Source organism: Bufo gargarizans, chromosome 10, assembly GCF_014858855.1.
Source record: "Bufo gargarizans isolate SCDJY-AF-19 chromosome 10, ASM1485885v1, whole genome shotgun sequence".
In the NCBI taxonomy this organism is placed as follows: domain Eukaryota; kingdom Metazoa; phylum Chordata; class Amphibia; order Anura; family Bufonidae; genus Bufo; species Bufo gargarizans.
The window spans coordinates 100,446,251-100,460,740 of NC_058089.1; the positions used below are offsets into that span (position 1 = coordinate 100,446,251).

General features: G+C 44.5%; 1 protein-coding gene across 1 annotated transcript in view; it reads right to left on the reverse strand.

The window, feature by feature from the left end:
- Positions 1-3,424: 3,424 nt before the first annotated feature.
- CDYL2 (chromodomain Y like 2) overlaps positions 3,425-14,490 on the reverse strand; it is a 71,204-nt gene continuing 60,138 nt past the window's right edge. The window contains exons 4-7 of the mRNA XM_044270674.1: positions 8,188-8,360; positions 7,811-8,021; positions 6,007-6,150; positions 3,425-4,651 (exon numbers count right to left, since the gene is read on the reverse strand). Of these exons, the coding sequence (XP_044126609.1) occupies positions 4,493-4,651; positions 6,007-6,150; positions 7,811-8,021; positions 8,188-8,360 (687 nt within the window). The 3' untranslated portion in view covers positions 3,425-4,492. The remainder of the gene's footprint in view (positions 4,652-6,006; positions 6,151-7,810; positions 8,022-8,187; positions 8,361-14,490) is intronic.

Here is a 14,490-nt window from a genome sequence, read left to right on the forward strand (position 1 = left end):
GACTTGTGGGTAAAGTTCTGCTCAACTAAATGCCCTCCCAAAGTGCCAGTTAGGGAGTAATAAGAACTGCGCCCTGCCCTCCTGACTCCTCAGAAAAGGAGTCATCATATTTTTAATACTCTGAGCAGGAAAATAGGTCATGCGGTTCCCTCGAATGATGAACGGCCAAGATATCTCACAAGGCTCGAAGAGAGAAGAAGCGCATGAAAGGCAGGACCATCGAAGGACAAGAAGAAACTATGGCAAGAGCTGCTCACTTCCAGTGGTTGTGCTCAGGGCATCGCTGCATATGGGGGTCCGCTGGCTGCTGTGTGCTGCCCTGCCGGATCCAAGGATAGGTTCGGATCGTGAACAATTGGAGTAAGTAGAAAAAGGACTAGAAAGCGGTACTGCTTAGGAGCAAAACTCTGAGTGGAGATGGATGATGAACTCTTTATGAGATGACAATGTTTTTCAGGACCCCAGCAGTCCCTTCATCAGGTCAGTTGCAACTAACCTGATGAAGGGACAGATGCGTCCCAAAAAGTATTATCATACAGCAAAAAAATAAATAAATTGAGGGTTTGCTCCTAAGCAACGCCTATCAAGTCCTTTGTTTACTTACCTCCCTATTTTACAGCCCCTGAATGGCACTTTGGAAATCCTTTTTGATCTAATCAGGCTTTGCAACTCAACATAATTAGGGCATTTTAACATATTAACTTAAAGGCATTTTCCAGAAAAATATTTCTCATTAATAAAGGGGTGTAATGGGTTAAAAAAATAAAATAAAAATCATTCCGATACTGCTCCAGTCCCCGCTACTCTCCACTTCCTGGTCCCGCACTAAAATGGCTTGGACTGCCCACTGCAGCTGGTCATTGACTGAACAGGCGGTCCAAGACATTTTTTACAATATGTGTGGAGTCCGGGACCAGGAAGTGGATAACAGCAGGGATCGGGGCAGCATCAACGGCAGCGGATAGGTAAGGTGAAAAATGACATGTCATTTTAACCCATATGATTATATTAATATTACCCCTTAAAGGACTAATTTTTCAAGTATGCTCTAAAAAAAAGAAAAATAATTTAAAGGCTATGTACACCAACAGGAACACTTTTTTTTTTACAATTGAATTGTACTCATTTTAGGCTAAAAATCATTTATTAAAAATGTTCAGCCATTTCAGAGATACAAGGGTTAACAATCAGTCTGTTTGCAAGCTGTCACAGTCTGTTTTCTTCAAATTTCCTCATCTGAAGGCTCAAGTGCACCTCAAACAATTTAGCCACATTCTTATCATTTGGATAAGAATTGAGCGATAATGAGCGTTTATGAGGTCAAGATATAAGAGCTACACATGGACCTTCAGCTGATGGGATTCAAAGAAAACAGACTGACGGCTTGCAAAAAAAAGATTTTTAACCCTTGTATGTCAGAAACGGCTGAACATTTTTCATAAAGACCAACTGAAAAAATTATTCTTTCCCCAAAATGAGTAAAATGTCCCAAAGGTGTCCATAGGGTTAACCCTTTAAACTCTTGCATTATTAATATTCTGCATCACAAATCTTTAGGAAGTTCTTGCATCTGCCGAAGGGTTTATATAACCCCCAAGTACAAGTTAAATGGCTCAACAGGACAAACAAAGACCACTGCGACAGAGCAAAAAACAGCAAAAATAAACACTTCAAGGATTTTCAAATCCGATCGGCTGCATTCAAAAACTTTGTAAAAAATAAATAAAAATGCTAATGATTTAATAACTAAAAAAATGCTTTTTCTCCAATAATAAAAAAAAATTGATCTCAAACCACATTCCTTCTAGAAAAGTAGAGCAGAGTTGTTGAATTCGAAATTTACTACCATGGGGTTTAAGGGTATGTTCACACACGTTAGATTTGCCTATGGTAAATCCAACATATATTTACAAAGGGATCCAAGGCTGGCACTCTGATATCTGCCGTGGAAGTGCAGTGGCTGTTCTGGCAGATCTGTACAGGGTTTAGTCCCTTTCCATGGGGCAAGTCTGTGGCTTTTCCATGAGAAGAACGTTCTTTTCTCAGTGTTGCAGAATGTTTTCCTTGAGAATGGGGTGGATTGTGATTATTTAGGTGCAGAAACCACACCAAAATCCTCATTAATCCTGAGCATGTGAGCAGATCCTAAGGACGGCTGGTAAGAGGCAGCTTAGATGGCGCCAGCACACTGCGAAGAGCTGAGATGCTGGCAAGATTCCATGGCTACCTGTTCAGATGACAGGAGGGCTGCCACCAAGTTTAAGGTCCACTTTGACAGGACCACCACCTAAAATATTTTACATTGTCTGGAGTTCAGTGTTTTTACAATTCTTCAGATCTGGCGATATGCAGAACACATCTTAAAGTGTAGCTGACATTTTTCTTTTTGTTAAATGTGTAGGTCAAGTGATAATGAACATTTTTTCATGAGCGAGGGACATCAGCTCACTGCCAAATTTCAAACTCAGGGTCCGTTTTTTTCCTAAAAAATGCAAAACCAATAAAGAAAGTATATTGAAAAATTACTACTTGCCCCACCCATTTAAAAAAAAAATATGACAGGAGACCAGGTTGCTTACTTCAGCGGTGTACGCCATTCTGAACCTTGATTGGCCAGACATCTCCTTTCACAATTTGCTCTCTTCACTAGGATGCTGCGCCTTGCTTCCTTCAAGTAGGGGGTGGTGATGTGGTTAAGGGTCCCAATTAATGACAAGTGACAACACAGATGGTTGCACATACAAGCAAGAGAGGGGAGGGCAGTGAGACAGCTAAATTTTTGGGAAAATCATCGGTGAAACATCTAACCTGGTCCATCTCTATTTTACACAAAGGTAAGGGCTGAGACTATCTTATGGCACCAGAGGAGAAGTGGACTGTGGTTGAACTGGTTGGATCACAGAACCATCAAATATGAAACTGGTACTGGACCAAAATTCTTCACAAAATAAACTTACCAGTAGACATGATCATCACATTTAAAGCGGTATTCCCATCTCGGACATTGATGTCATATCTCTAGGATTCCAGATAGGTGTGGGTCCCATCTCTGAGACCCAAATCTATCCCCAGAATTGGACCCCCTCCAAAAATGAGCAGTTGTGCATGTGCACCCACTCTCCATGCACTACTGTGGGACTCCCGAAAATAGCCGAGCAGCTCATCCAGCTATTTTTTGGAACTCCGATAGCCATGAATGGAGAGCACTTTATGGATGTTCGGTGTGCTCTCCCTCACTTTGGGGGGTCCTGTTCTTTAGATAGAAACGGGTCCCTTTCCGACATTGCAATATGCCATCAATGTCCCAGATGGGCCATCCCATTTAATTTTATGTATTGTCATGTGTTTTGGCCAATAAAGCAATTGTAACCTTAAATAAAATCTACAACTTCTTATACAGGGTGTCTTCTTTTTCGTCCAGTACCAGCCTCCCGTTGTATTACCAGATACCACCTGGGAAGGTGATACCATGGAAGGAGATTTAACAGTTTTCTTCTGCTTATCTGCACAACCTTATGTGAAAATTTCTGGCCATAACTTTTCCTCTTCGTGGGACCACCTCCAGCTTGTAGCTCTCCAGCTACAACTTCCAGCATGGAATTTAGAAGCAGCTGGAGAACCACGGGTTGTAGGCTGGTCTGTGGGTACCTTCCGAAGAACAGAAGAGGGCAAAATGTGACTTCACATGCTGGGAAAACAACCTGCCATACTTTCAAAAAAACAACACAGATCCACCAGTAACGTATTCCCTTATTATAACCTAAACATACATCCTTAAGCTTTGGGTGGTGTTCTCCTTTAATAAACACAAAAAAAACACCATTTTGTTTTTCCTCACTACTCAAGTAAAAGGTGACCATGCCACTTCATGTAACATGACTCCCTTTCAGTCCTGTTTTTGGTGGCACAACATAGGTCAATGCGTCTTGCATTATTATCTGTAATATTATTACTTATCAGATGGGCAGAAGTGGCAAAAAAAACTTCCATCTCTACCCGTTCCAAACATAAATTCAATAAATTATCAGGCTACACGACCAAACAGGAAAACAAAGAGAAAACCCAACTATACACACAAATCATCCAATATGTAAGTACAAGGAAGGAATAATTAAAAAACAACCAAAATAGATACAAAGTGCAATTCTCACATTATTACTTCAACTAAGTTTTCGAATGTTTGCGTCATCATCACAGTAAGAAATTCTGCTGAAAAGAAGGTGCTTTGTGGCAGATGGAATGTTACATTTTTTTTTTGCAGGGATGGAAGTTTTTATCATCGAGTACATTGTGTATGGTTTCAACAGCCGATACCACTTAATGTAACGAGAAAAATTAAAGAATCAGGTGGAAGCAGTAGGACAGATTCCGTGGAATACCTCATTGCATAATTCTGGGAACTTTCACAACAGTGTCCCAGACATCATTCAAGGTTACGGCAGGCGCGAAGACGGAAGAAAAAGCTTTTCTCCAGTCCGACTTGCTGCTGGAATCAGACTTCATAGATTTTGTCCTGTAAGTAGCTGAACAAAGAGTCCAGGCCTTTGGGGGAGCTCCAGAGCTGTTTCAACATCTGACACTCTCGCTCGTTCACATCCTCCAGCACGGATTTGAGGAAGCTCCTCACTAGACATTTGGATTCCTCTAATACCTGTAAAATAAAGGGGGGCTCCATTTTTATATAACGTAATGATGTCACTTTTATACTTGAGTAACCTGAGTTTGAGCTTCCTACGAGAGGCCAAGAATTCAGAAGTCCACCTCATTCATGACACAGGCAACCCCTTAGCAGCCCAAAAGCCTATAGTCCAGTCAATGGTGCTTGATGAAACATGTCACTTATATAAGGTGTAGTCTGCTCAGACGGGAACATTTCAAATTGTCACACTCACCTGTCATACTGCCGGCTGCTATTGGAAACAGTCAAGAAGTCTGTTGACGGAGATGTCCCTGTTGATTACTATAGAGCAGGCATGCTCAACCTGCGGCCCTCCAGATGCCCTGCTTTAGGCTGTTCAGGCATGCTGGGAGTTGTATTTTTGCAACAGCTGGAGGGCCGCAGGTTGAGCATGCCTGCTATAGAGTGTATGGTGTAAAGAGAACACTTTCCACAATGCACAATGGCTGAACTAGCTGTACACAGACATTAAGGCCTCTTGCACACAAACGTATTGCTTCCGTTCCGTGCATTGAGGACCGCAATTTGGGGTCCCCAATGCACGGGCAATGTCCGTGCGGCGGCTGGGACGGATCCAGACCCATTCAACTTGAATGGGTCCGTGATCCGTCCGTTCCGCAAAAAGAAAGAACAAGTTCTATTTTTTTGCGGAACGGAAGCACGGAACAGAACCCCACGGGAGCACTCCGTAGTGCTTCAATGGGGTTCTCTTCTGCACCGCATCTCTGGATTTCCGGACCCATTCTCTTGAAGAATGCACATGGCTGGTGACCCGTGTATTGCGGAACCGTAATACAGCCACGGAACAAATACGTTCGTGTCCAAGAGGCCTAAAAAGCACCTTAAAGTCCGTTACAGAGACAGCAGAGCCTCTGGGAGTAATGGTAACTCCCCCGTTGCTCCTAGAGGCTCATTTGCATATATTAACACATAATTTTTCTCAGCAATTCGGAGACATATGAACATGGGATGATACAATCTACAAGGTATGGGGGAAGGACACAGTAGGTGAGGGTAAGTCCTTCTCCCATTCGATCTCACGGGGTGCACACTGAGGCAACACACAGTCAGCTCGGCATACTCCCCGTCTCTCTCCATGTTCAGATTGGGTGGAAGAAGGGACACTTTGATCATCAAGACACACGTGTCTGCAGTGAGGAGAGGGGAATAAGCCGCTACCAGGCCTCTCTGGTAGTGACTTGTTCCCCGAGAGAGCAAAAGACTGGGCATGTTGAACTTCTCCAGCCCCAGCAGTTGGGGAGATGCAAGACGATCCCACAGAAAGATGACTGCTTGGTCCTGCCTGACTTCCGCCGTAACCATCTTACCACAGCACTGCAGGCAGCCATTTCTTTCACTCGGAGCATGACCTCCTGACTGAATGTTGTGGGCCAGAACACCTGGGACACCAGCCCTCTGCTACACGCCTCTTGTGCGGTCAGCTTCCTTCCACAGAACAGCATCTCATTTGCCTGAAGAACAAAACTTTCATGATTAGTCTCTGACGACATGCGTATAACATATGCAAACAAGAGATTACATTCCTCGCTTCCATTAAGATATGGCTGTATCTACATTTCTAATAAACGCCACCAAATTCAAAATCCAGCCAAGTACTGGGATGTGGAGGAGGGGAGGTGACAACTTCTCAGAGCACAAAATATTGTAGGTCAGGTCTAGTGTCAGATTTTTAGCCTTCTCCATGCCTTAACCATTCCCTTTAATAGGGACCCTAAACTTTACCCCCCCCCCCATACTGAACAATATTAACTATGGCTGAGATATTAAATAAAATAAAAAACAGGCTAAAACAAGGAATGCAACAAAACTGTTGTAACATTGTGGGTCTCCAGAGCAATTTTTGGTGATATTTTTAATTTTCCTTGACACTATCTATACTTAAAAGGGTTTTCCAGGATTTTTTAATAGATGATCTTTCCTCTAGATAGGTCATCAGTATCTGATTGGTGGGAGTCCAACACCCAGGACTCCCCCACCCCGCCGATCAGCTGTTTGAGAAGGCACCAGCGCTCCTGTAAGCTCACCAAGCACAGAGCTGTACATGGAATAGCGCTCAGCCCCATTCTCTTCTATGGGGCCGAGCTGCTCCTAGGCCACGTGACAGAGAGAGCAGAGAGAAGGCTGCAGTGCTGACAGGACCGCTGATGCCTTCTCAAACAGCTGATCGGCGGAGGTCCCTGGTGTTGGACCCCCACCAATCAGATACTGATGACCTATCCAGAAGATAGGTCATCAGTTAAAAAATCCTGGAAAACCGTTTTAAGTATAGATGGTGTAAAGGAAAATTAAAAATATCACCAAAAATTGCTCTGGAGACCCACAATGTTAGGTACCAGGCATCATAGGCACCACTTCCTGTTCTGTACAGATCACCTCTCAGCAGTCATCTCATTATCATCACACGCAGGATTAAAATGACAGATGTCACCAATATATTGATAACACAGTATAGACCATTTACAATAATGGATGGAAACAGCGTATCTACTCCCCCTCCTTGTACAATGAGCTCTGCACAGGTCACAGAGCATGTCTAGAAAACTCTAGCAAAAACCGTCCATAGAAGTTAGAAAGTCCTATCCAGACTATTGTGTCTATGGCTCATGTCTATGTTATTAATGGGATATTCCATGATTTTCATATTGATGGACTATTCCACCAATATCTGATCAGTGGGGGTTTGACGCCCAGCACCCCATCGATCAGTTGTTCGTGGAGGCTGCAGCGCTCCGGTGGGCACTGTGGCCTCCTCACAGCTTACCAAGCACAGTGCCGTCCATTGGATAGTGGCTGTGCTTGGTATCCCAGCTCAGCCCCATTTACCTGAGCTGCGCCTAGACCATGTGACCAATGAACGCCTCTATAATCACGTTCAGGAAATAGAATTAAAAAAATCTCCAATCAGAAAAAATAATAATTATGGATTAGAAAAAGGTGTGTGCCACTATCTCATTTTAAAGGTCCGAAAAAATTATAGGCGACATATATAGTTCCCTTTAAGGCTGGGGTTTATTTTTATATATTTTTTGCTAATTGTGAATAACTTTATTATTTTTTTAGTTTCCTCAACTTGTGGTGAAAGCAATTCAGTCTGAGTTATGAGGAACTCACCAGAGCTACGCCAAGTATCTGAGGAAAAGTGTACGAGGAACACCCAGCAGGAGTCAGGCGGATAGTAGCATATGGAGTCTGAAACCAGGCCTTTTCACTCGCCCACACTATATCACATAGAGGTAAGATGGACGCCCCCAGGCCAAGGGCTGGGCCATTGATGGCCACCACTATTGGTTTCTTGAACTGGATGAATGCCTTTACAAAATCCCTGAGAAAACATAAGAAGCGGTAATTAGTTTAAGTAAGACAAGTTAAAACAACAACTCCGTGTATAGCTCATTTTTTGGGGCGTGCCCTCTTTTGGAATCCCTCACAGTTGATGTTCTGGATGGACAGAGGACTAACGGTGAGGGGTCTTGGGACAGAGAAGATACCTTATAGCTTCTGCGATTCTTGAGCTTTCTTTTCTTCTGTCTGTAGATAACTTTCCGATAAGGTAGGAATAATCCAGACCGCTGCAGAAAACACTGCCAACAGCGCTGAGCAGCAGGAGCTTACTGTCGTCAGTTGAAGCATTGCACAAAGCCCGTCGGACCTCTTTCATAATCTGGAGGACACAAACAGAAGGTTACTGCACGCACCTCCAGACTGCAGCCCCCCAAAATAAAGACCAACTAGAAGAACTGACTTCCTAAAGGGGTTTTCTGGTCCCACTGTCACGTTGTAAGGACCATCGCTCCCACTCATTAACACCCTACATACGTACAAAAGGCCACCTCGCCCTACATGGTTGGCAAATATGAGGTGCCGTTCTTGCCAATGTGTTCAGCGCACGTTTTTGAACATGGAAGCAACGCAGTATTGGCGAGTAAGCCCGTGAGTCCTAAGGACTGGTTGTCAGGAAGGCTGAAAAACTCATTTGAAGGGGTTGTCTCATGGCGCATATTCTACAGTTTTCAAACCAGCACCTGTATCTGAACACTACTGTAATTGCATGTAATATGGGCCATGTACTATATGATGTCTGAAACCCCTTTAAGTAATGTCATATACATAGAATGGTCAACTGTGAAGCCAACCCATGTCAACCGCTGGACCATCAAGCGATTTACTGGCAATCTGGTATTGGGATATTTTTTGCTCAAGCCCAAATAACCAAACAACTCGGTACCAGGATAACAAAAACGTTACCGCACATACAGAGTACAAGAAGCCCCATAGTGGAGGGGGTGGGGTATTGTGGTCTCATTTTTGGAGACCACAACCCCCCACAAATTCCCAACATCTACTAAAATGGGATCTAGACCAGCCTGGAATTAACCCTTTAGGGAGAGGGAGAGATTGATCAAAAGTGGCGTAAAGCAGAACTGGCTTAGTTGCCCACAGCAACCAATCAGATTCCACCATTAATTTTTCAGACCTCCTTTGGAAAATGAAAGCTGGAATGTAATTGGTTGCTATGGGCAGCTATGCCAGTTTTCCTTGACACCAGTTTTGATAAATCAGGGCCCTTCACCTCCAATGGTCACCTGTCACCCTCATGGGCAGCCTCTACGGCACACAGGCCCTTGTGTTCATTTCCTCTTCAAAGGAGTCTCTACATGAAGATGTTGATAATCCAGAAACGAAATAATAAAGTAAGGGAAGGACGAGGCTGCTGTACTGTAAACTGCCATGTTGGTGACACCGTAATTACATTAGCAGAGTGATACGAGAGAGAGAGAGGCCGCTGACAGAGCGCTTTACAAACACCACGTTCCTGATCACAAACTCAAAAGATATTCTCATATTATATGGGTGCGAAGGGTCCTTCCTGCAGTGATGCTACACTCCCCATGGCACTTTTATAGCTTAATAGCACAACTTCTTTAACCACTTCAGCCCCGCTAGCTGAAACCCCCTTCATGACCAGAGCACTTTTTACACTTCTGCACTACACTACTTTCACCGTTTATCGCTCGGTCATGCAACTTACCACCCAAATGAATTTTACCTCCTTTTCTTCTCACTAATAGAGCTTTCATTTGGTGGTATTTCATTGCTGCTGACATTTTTACATTTTTTGTTATTAATCGAAATGTAACGATTTTTTTTGCAAAAAAATGACATTTTTCACTTTCAGCTGTAAAATTTTGCAAAAAAACGACATCCATATATAAATTTTTCGCTAAATTTATAGTTCTACATGTCTTTGATAAAAAAAAATGTTTGGGCAAAAAAAAAATGGTTTGGGTAAAAGTTATAGCGTTTACAAACTATGGTACAAAAATGTGAATTTCCGCTTTTTGAAGCAGCTCTGACTTTCTGAGCACCTGTCATGTTTCCTGAGGTTCTACAATGCCCAGACAGTAGAAAAACCCCACAAATGACCCCATTTCGGAAAGTAGACACCCTAAGGTATTCGCTGATGGGCATAGTGAGTTCATAGAACTTTTTATTTTTTGTCACAAGTTAGCGGAAAATGATGATGATTTTTTCTTTTTATTTTTTTCTTACAAAGTCTCATATTCCACTAACTTGCGACAAAAAATAAAAAATTCTAGGAACTCGCCATGCCCCTCACGGAATACCTTGGGGTGTCTTCTTTCCAAAATGGGGTCACTTGTGGGGTAGTTATACTGCCCTGGCAATTTAGGGGCCCAAATGTGTGAGAAAAACTTTGCAATCAAAATGTGTAAAAAATGACCGGTGAAATCCGAAAGGTGCACTTTGGAATATGTGCCCCTTTGCCCACCTAGGCTGCAAAAAAGTGTGACACATCTGGTATCACCGTACTCAGGAGAAGTTGGGGAATGTGTTTTGGGGTGTCATTTTACATATACCCATGCTGGGTGAGAGAAATATCTTGGCAAAAGACAACTTTTCCAATTTTTTTATACAAAGTTGGCATTTGACCAAGATATTTTTCTCACCCAGCATGGGTATATGTAAAATGACACCCCAAAACACATTCCCCAACTTCTCCTGAGTACGGCGATACCAGATGTGTGACACTTTTTTGCAGCCAAGGTGGGCAAAGGGGCACACATTCCAAAGTGCACCTTTCGGATTTCGCAGGCCATTTTTTACACATTTTGATTGCAAAGTTCTTCTCACGCATATGGGCCCCTAAATTGCCAGGGCAGTATAACTACGCCACAAGTGACCCCATTTTGGAAAGAAGACACCCCAAGGTATTCCGTGAGGGGCATGGCGAGTTCCTAGAATTTTTTTTTTTTTGTCGCAAGTTAGTGGAATATGAGACTTTGTAAGGAAAAAAGAAAAAAAAAGAAAAATCATCATTTTCCGCTAACTTGTGACAAAAAATAAAAACTTCTAGGAACTCGCCGTGCCCCTCACGGAATACCTTGGGGTGTCTTCTTTCCAAAATGGGGTCACTTGTGGCGTAGTTATACTGCCCTGGCAATTTAGGGGCCCATATGTGTGAGAAGTACCTTGCAATCAAAATCTGTAAAAAATGGCCTGCGAAATCTGAAAGGTGCACTTTGGAATATGCGCCCCTTTACCCACCTTGGCTGCAAAAAAGTGTCACACATCTGGTATCGCCGTACTCAGGAGAAGTTGGGGAATGTGTTTTGGGGTGTCATTTTACATATACCCATGCTGGGTGAGAGAAATATCTTGGCAAAAGACAACTTTTCAAATTTTTTTATACAAAGTTGGCATTTGACCAAGATATTTTTCTCACCCAGCATGGGTATATGTAAAATGACACCCCAAAACACATTCCCCAACTTCTCCTGAGTACGGCGATACCAGATGTGTGACACTTTTTTGCAGCCTAGATGCGCAAAGGTGCCCAAATTCCTTTTAGGAGGGCATTTTTAGACATTTGGATCCCAGACTTCTTCTCACACTTTCGGGCCCCTAAAAAGCCAGGGCAGTATAAATACCCCACATGTGACCTCACTTTGGAAAGAAGACACCCCAAGGTATTCAATGAGGGGCCTGGCGAGTTCATAGAATTTTTTTTTTTTTTGCATAAGTTAGCGGAAATTGATTTTTTTTTTGTTTTTTTCTCACAAAGTCTCACTTTCCGCTAACTTAGGACAAAAATTTCAATCTTTCATGGACTCAATATGCCCCTCATGGAATACCTTGGGGTGTCTTCTTTCCGAAATGGGGTCACATGTGGGGTATTTATACTGCCCTGGCTTTTTAGGGGCCCTAAAGCGTGAGAAGAAGTCTGGAATATAAATGTCTAAAAATGTTTACGCATTTGGATTCCGTGAGGGGTATGGTGAGTTCATGTGAGATTTTATTTTTTGACACAAGTTAGTGGAATATGAGACTTAGTAAGAAAAAACTAAAACAAAAACACAAAAAATTTCCGCTAACTTGGGCCCAAAAAATGTCTGAATGGAGCCTCACAGGGGGGTGATCAATGACAGGGGGGTGATCACCCATATAGACTCCCTGATCACCCCCCTGTCATTGATCACCCCCCTGGTAAGGCTCCATTCAGACGTCCGTATGATTTTTACGGATCCATGGATCGGATCCGCAAAACACATGCGGACGTCTGAATGGAGCCTTACAGGGGGGTGATCAATGACAGGGGGTGATCAGGGAGTGTATATGGGTGATCACCCCTCTGTCATTGATCACCCCCTGTAAGGCTCCATTCAGACGTCCGCATGATTTTTACGGATACATGGATCGGATCCGCAAAACACATGCGGATGTCTGAATGGAGCCTTACAGGGGGGTGATCAATGACAGGGGGTGATCAGGGAGTGTATATGGGTGATCACCCCTCTGTCATTGATCACCCCCTGTAAGGCTCCATTCAGACGTCCGCATGATTTTTACGGATCCATGGATACATGGATCGGATCCGCAAAACACATGTGGATGTCTGAATGGAGCCCTACAGGGGGGTGATCAATGACAGGGGGTGATCAGGGAGTGTATATGGGTGATCACCCGCCTGTCATTGATCACCCCCCTGTAAGGCTCCATTCAGACGTCCACATGTGTTTTGCGGATCCGATCCATGTATCCATGGATCCGTAAAAATCATACGGACGTCTGAATGGAGCCTTACAGGGGGGTGATCAATGACAGGGGGGTGATCAATGACAGGGGGTGATCAGGGAATCTATATGGGTGATCACCCGCCTGTCATTGATCACCCCCCTGTAAGGCTCCATTCAGACGTCCGCATGTGTTTTGCGGATCCGATCCATGTATCCGTGGATCCGTAAAAATCATACGGACGTCTGAACGGAGCCTGACAGGGGGGTGATCAATGACAGGGGGGTGATCAATGACAGGGGGGTGATCAGGGAGTTTATATGGGGTGATCATGGGTGATAAGGGGTTAATAAGTGACGGGGGGGGTGTAGTGGGGGGGGGGGGGGTGTAGTGTAGTGTGGTGTTTGGTGCGACTTTACAGATCTGCCTGTGTCCTCTGGTGGTCGATCCAAACAAAAGGGACCACCAGAGGACCAGGTAGCAGGTATATTAGACGCTGTTATCAAAACAGCGTCTAATATACCTGTTAGGGGTTAAAAAAATCACATCTCCAGCCTGCCAGCGAACGATCGCCGCTGGCAGGCTGGAGATCCACTCGCTTACCCTCCGTTCCTGTGCGCGCGTTCACAGGAAATCTCGCGTCTCGCGAGATGACGCGCCGATGCGTCCAGGAGGAATAAATCAACCACCTCCCGGACGCATCGGTGCGTTAGGCGGTCGGGAGGTGGTTAAAGGGGTTGTCCCACTAATAATATTCTACATTTTTCAAACCAGCGCCTGGATCTGAATACTTCTGTAATTGCATGTACCGTATTTTTCGCCGTATAAGACGCACCGGCCTATAAGACGCACCTAGGTTTTTGAGGAGGAAAATAAGAAAAAAAATATTTTGAACCAAAAGGTGCACTTTTGGTGGGTTTTGAACTAATTGTGGTCTGTGGGTGACGCACTGTTATGGGGGATCTGTGGGTGACGCACTGTTATGGGGGATCTGTGGGTGACACTTATGGGGGATCTGTGGGTGACGCACTGTTATGGGGGATCTGTGGGTGACACTTATGGGGGATCTGTGGGTGACGCACTGTTATGGGGGATCTGTGGGTGACACTTATGGGGGATCTGTGGGTGACGCACTGTTATGGGGGATCTGTGGGTGACACTTATGGGGGATCTGTGGGTGACGCACTGTTATGGGGGATCTGTGGGTGACACTTATGGGGGATCTGTGGGTGACGCACTGTTATGGGGGATCTGTGGGTGACACTTATGGGGGATCTGTGGGTGACGCACTGTATGGGGGATCTGTGGGTGACACTTATGGGGGATCTGTGGGTGACACTTATGGGGGATCTGTGGGTGACACTTATGGGGGATCTGTGGGTGACACTTATGGGGGATCTGTGGGTGACACTTATGGGGGATCTGTGGGTGACACTTATGGGGGATCTGTGGGTGACACTTATGGGGGATCTGTGGGTGACACTTATGGGGGATCTGTGGGTGACACTTATGGGGATCTGTGGGTGACACTTATGGGGGATCTGTGGGTGACACTTATGGGGGATCTGTGGGTGACACTTATGGGGGATCTGTGGGTGACACTTATGGGGGATCTGTGGGTGACACTTATGGGGGATCTGTGGGTGACACTTATGGGGGATCTGTGGGTGACACTTATGGGGGATCTGTGGGTGACACTTATGGGGGATCTGTGGGTGACACTTATGGGGGATCTGTGGGTGACACTTATGGGGGATCTG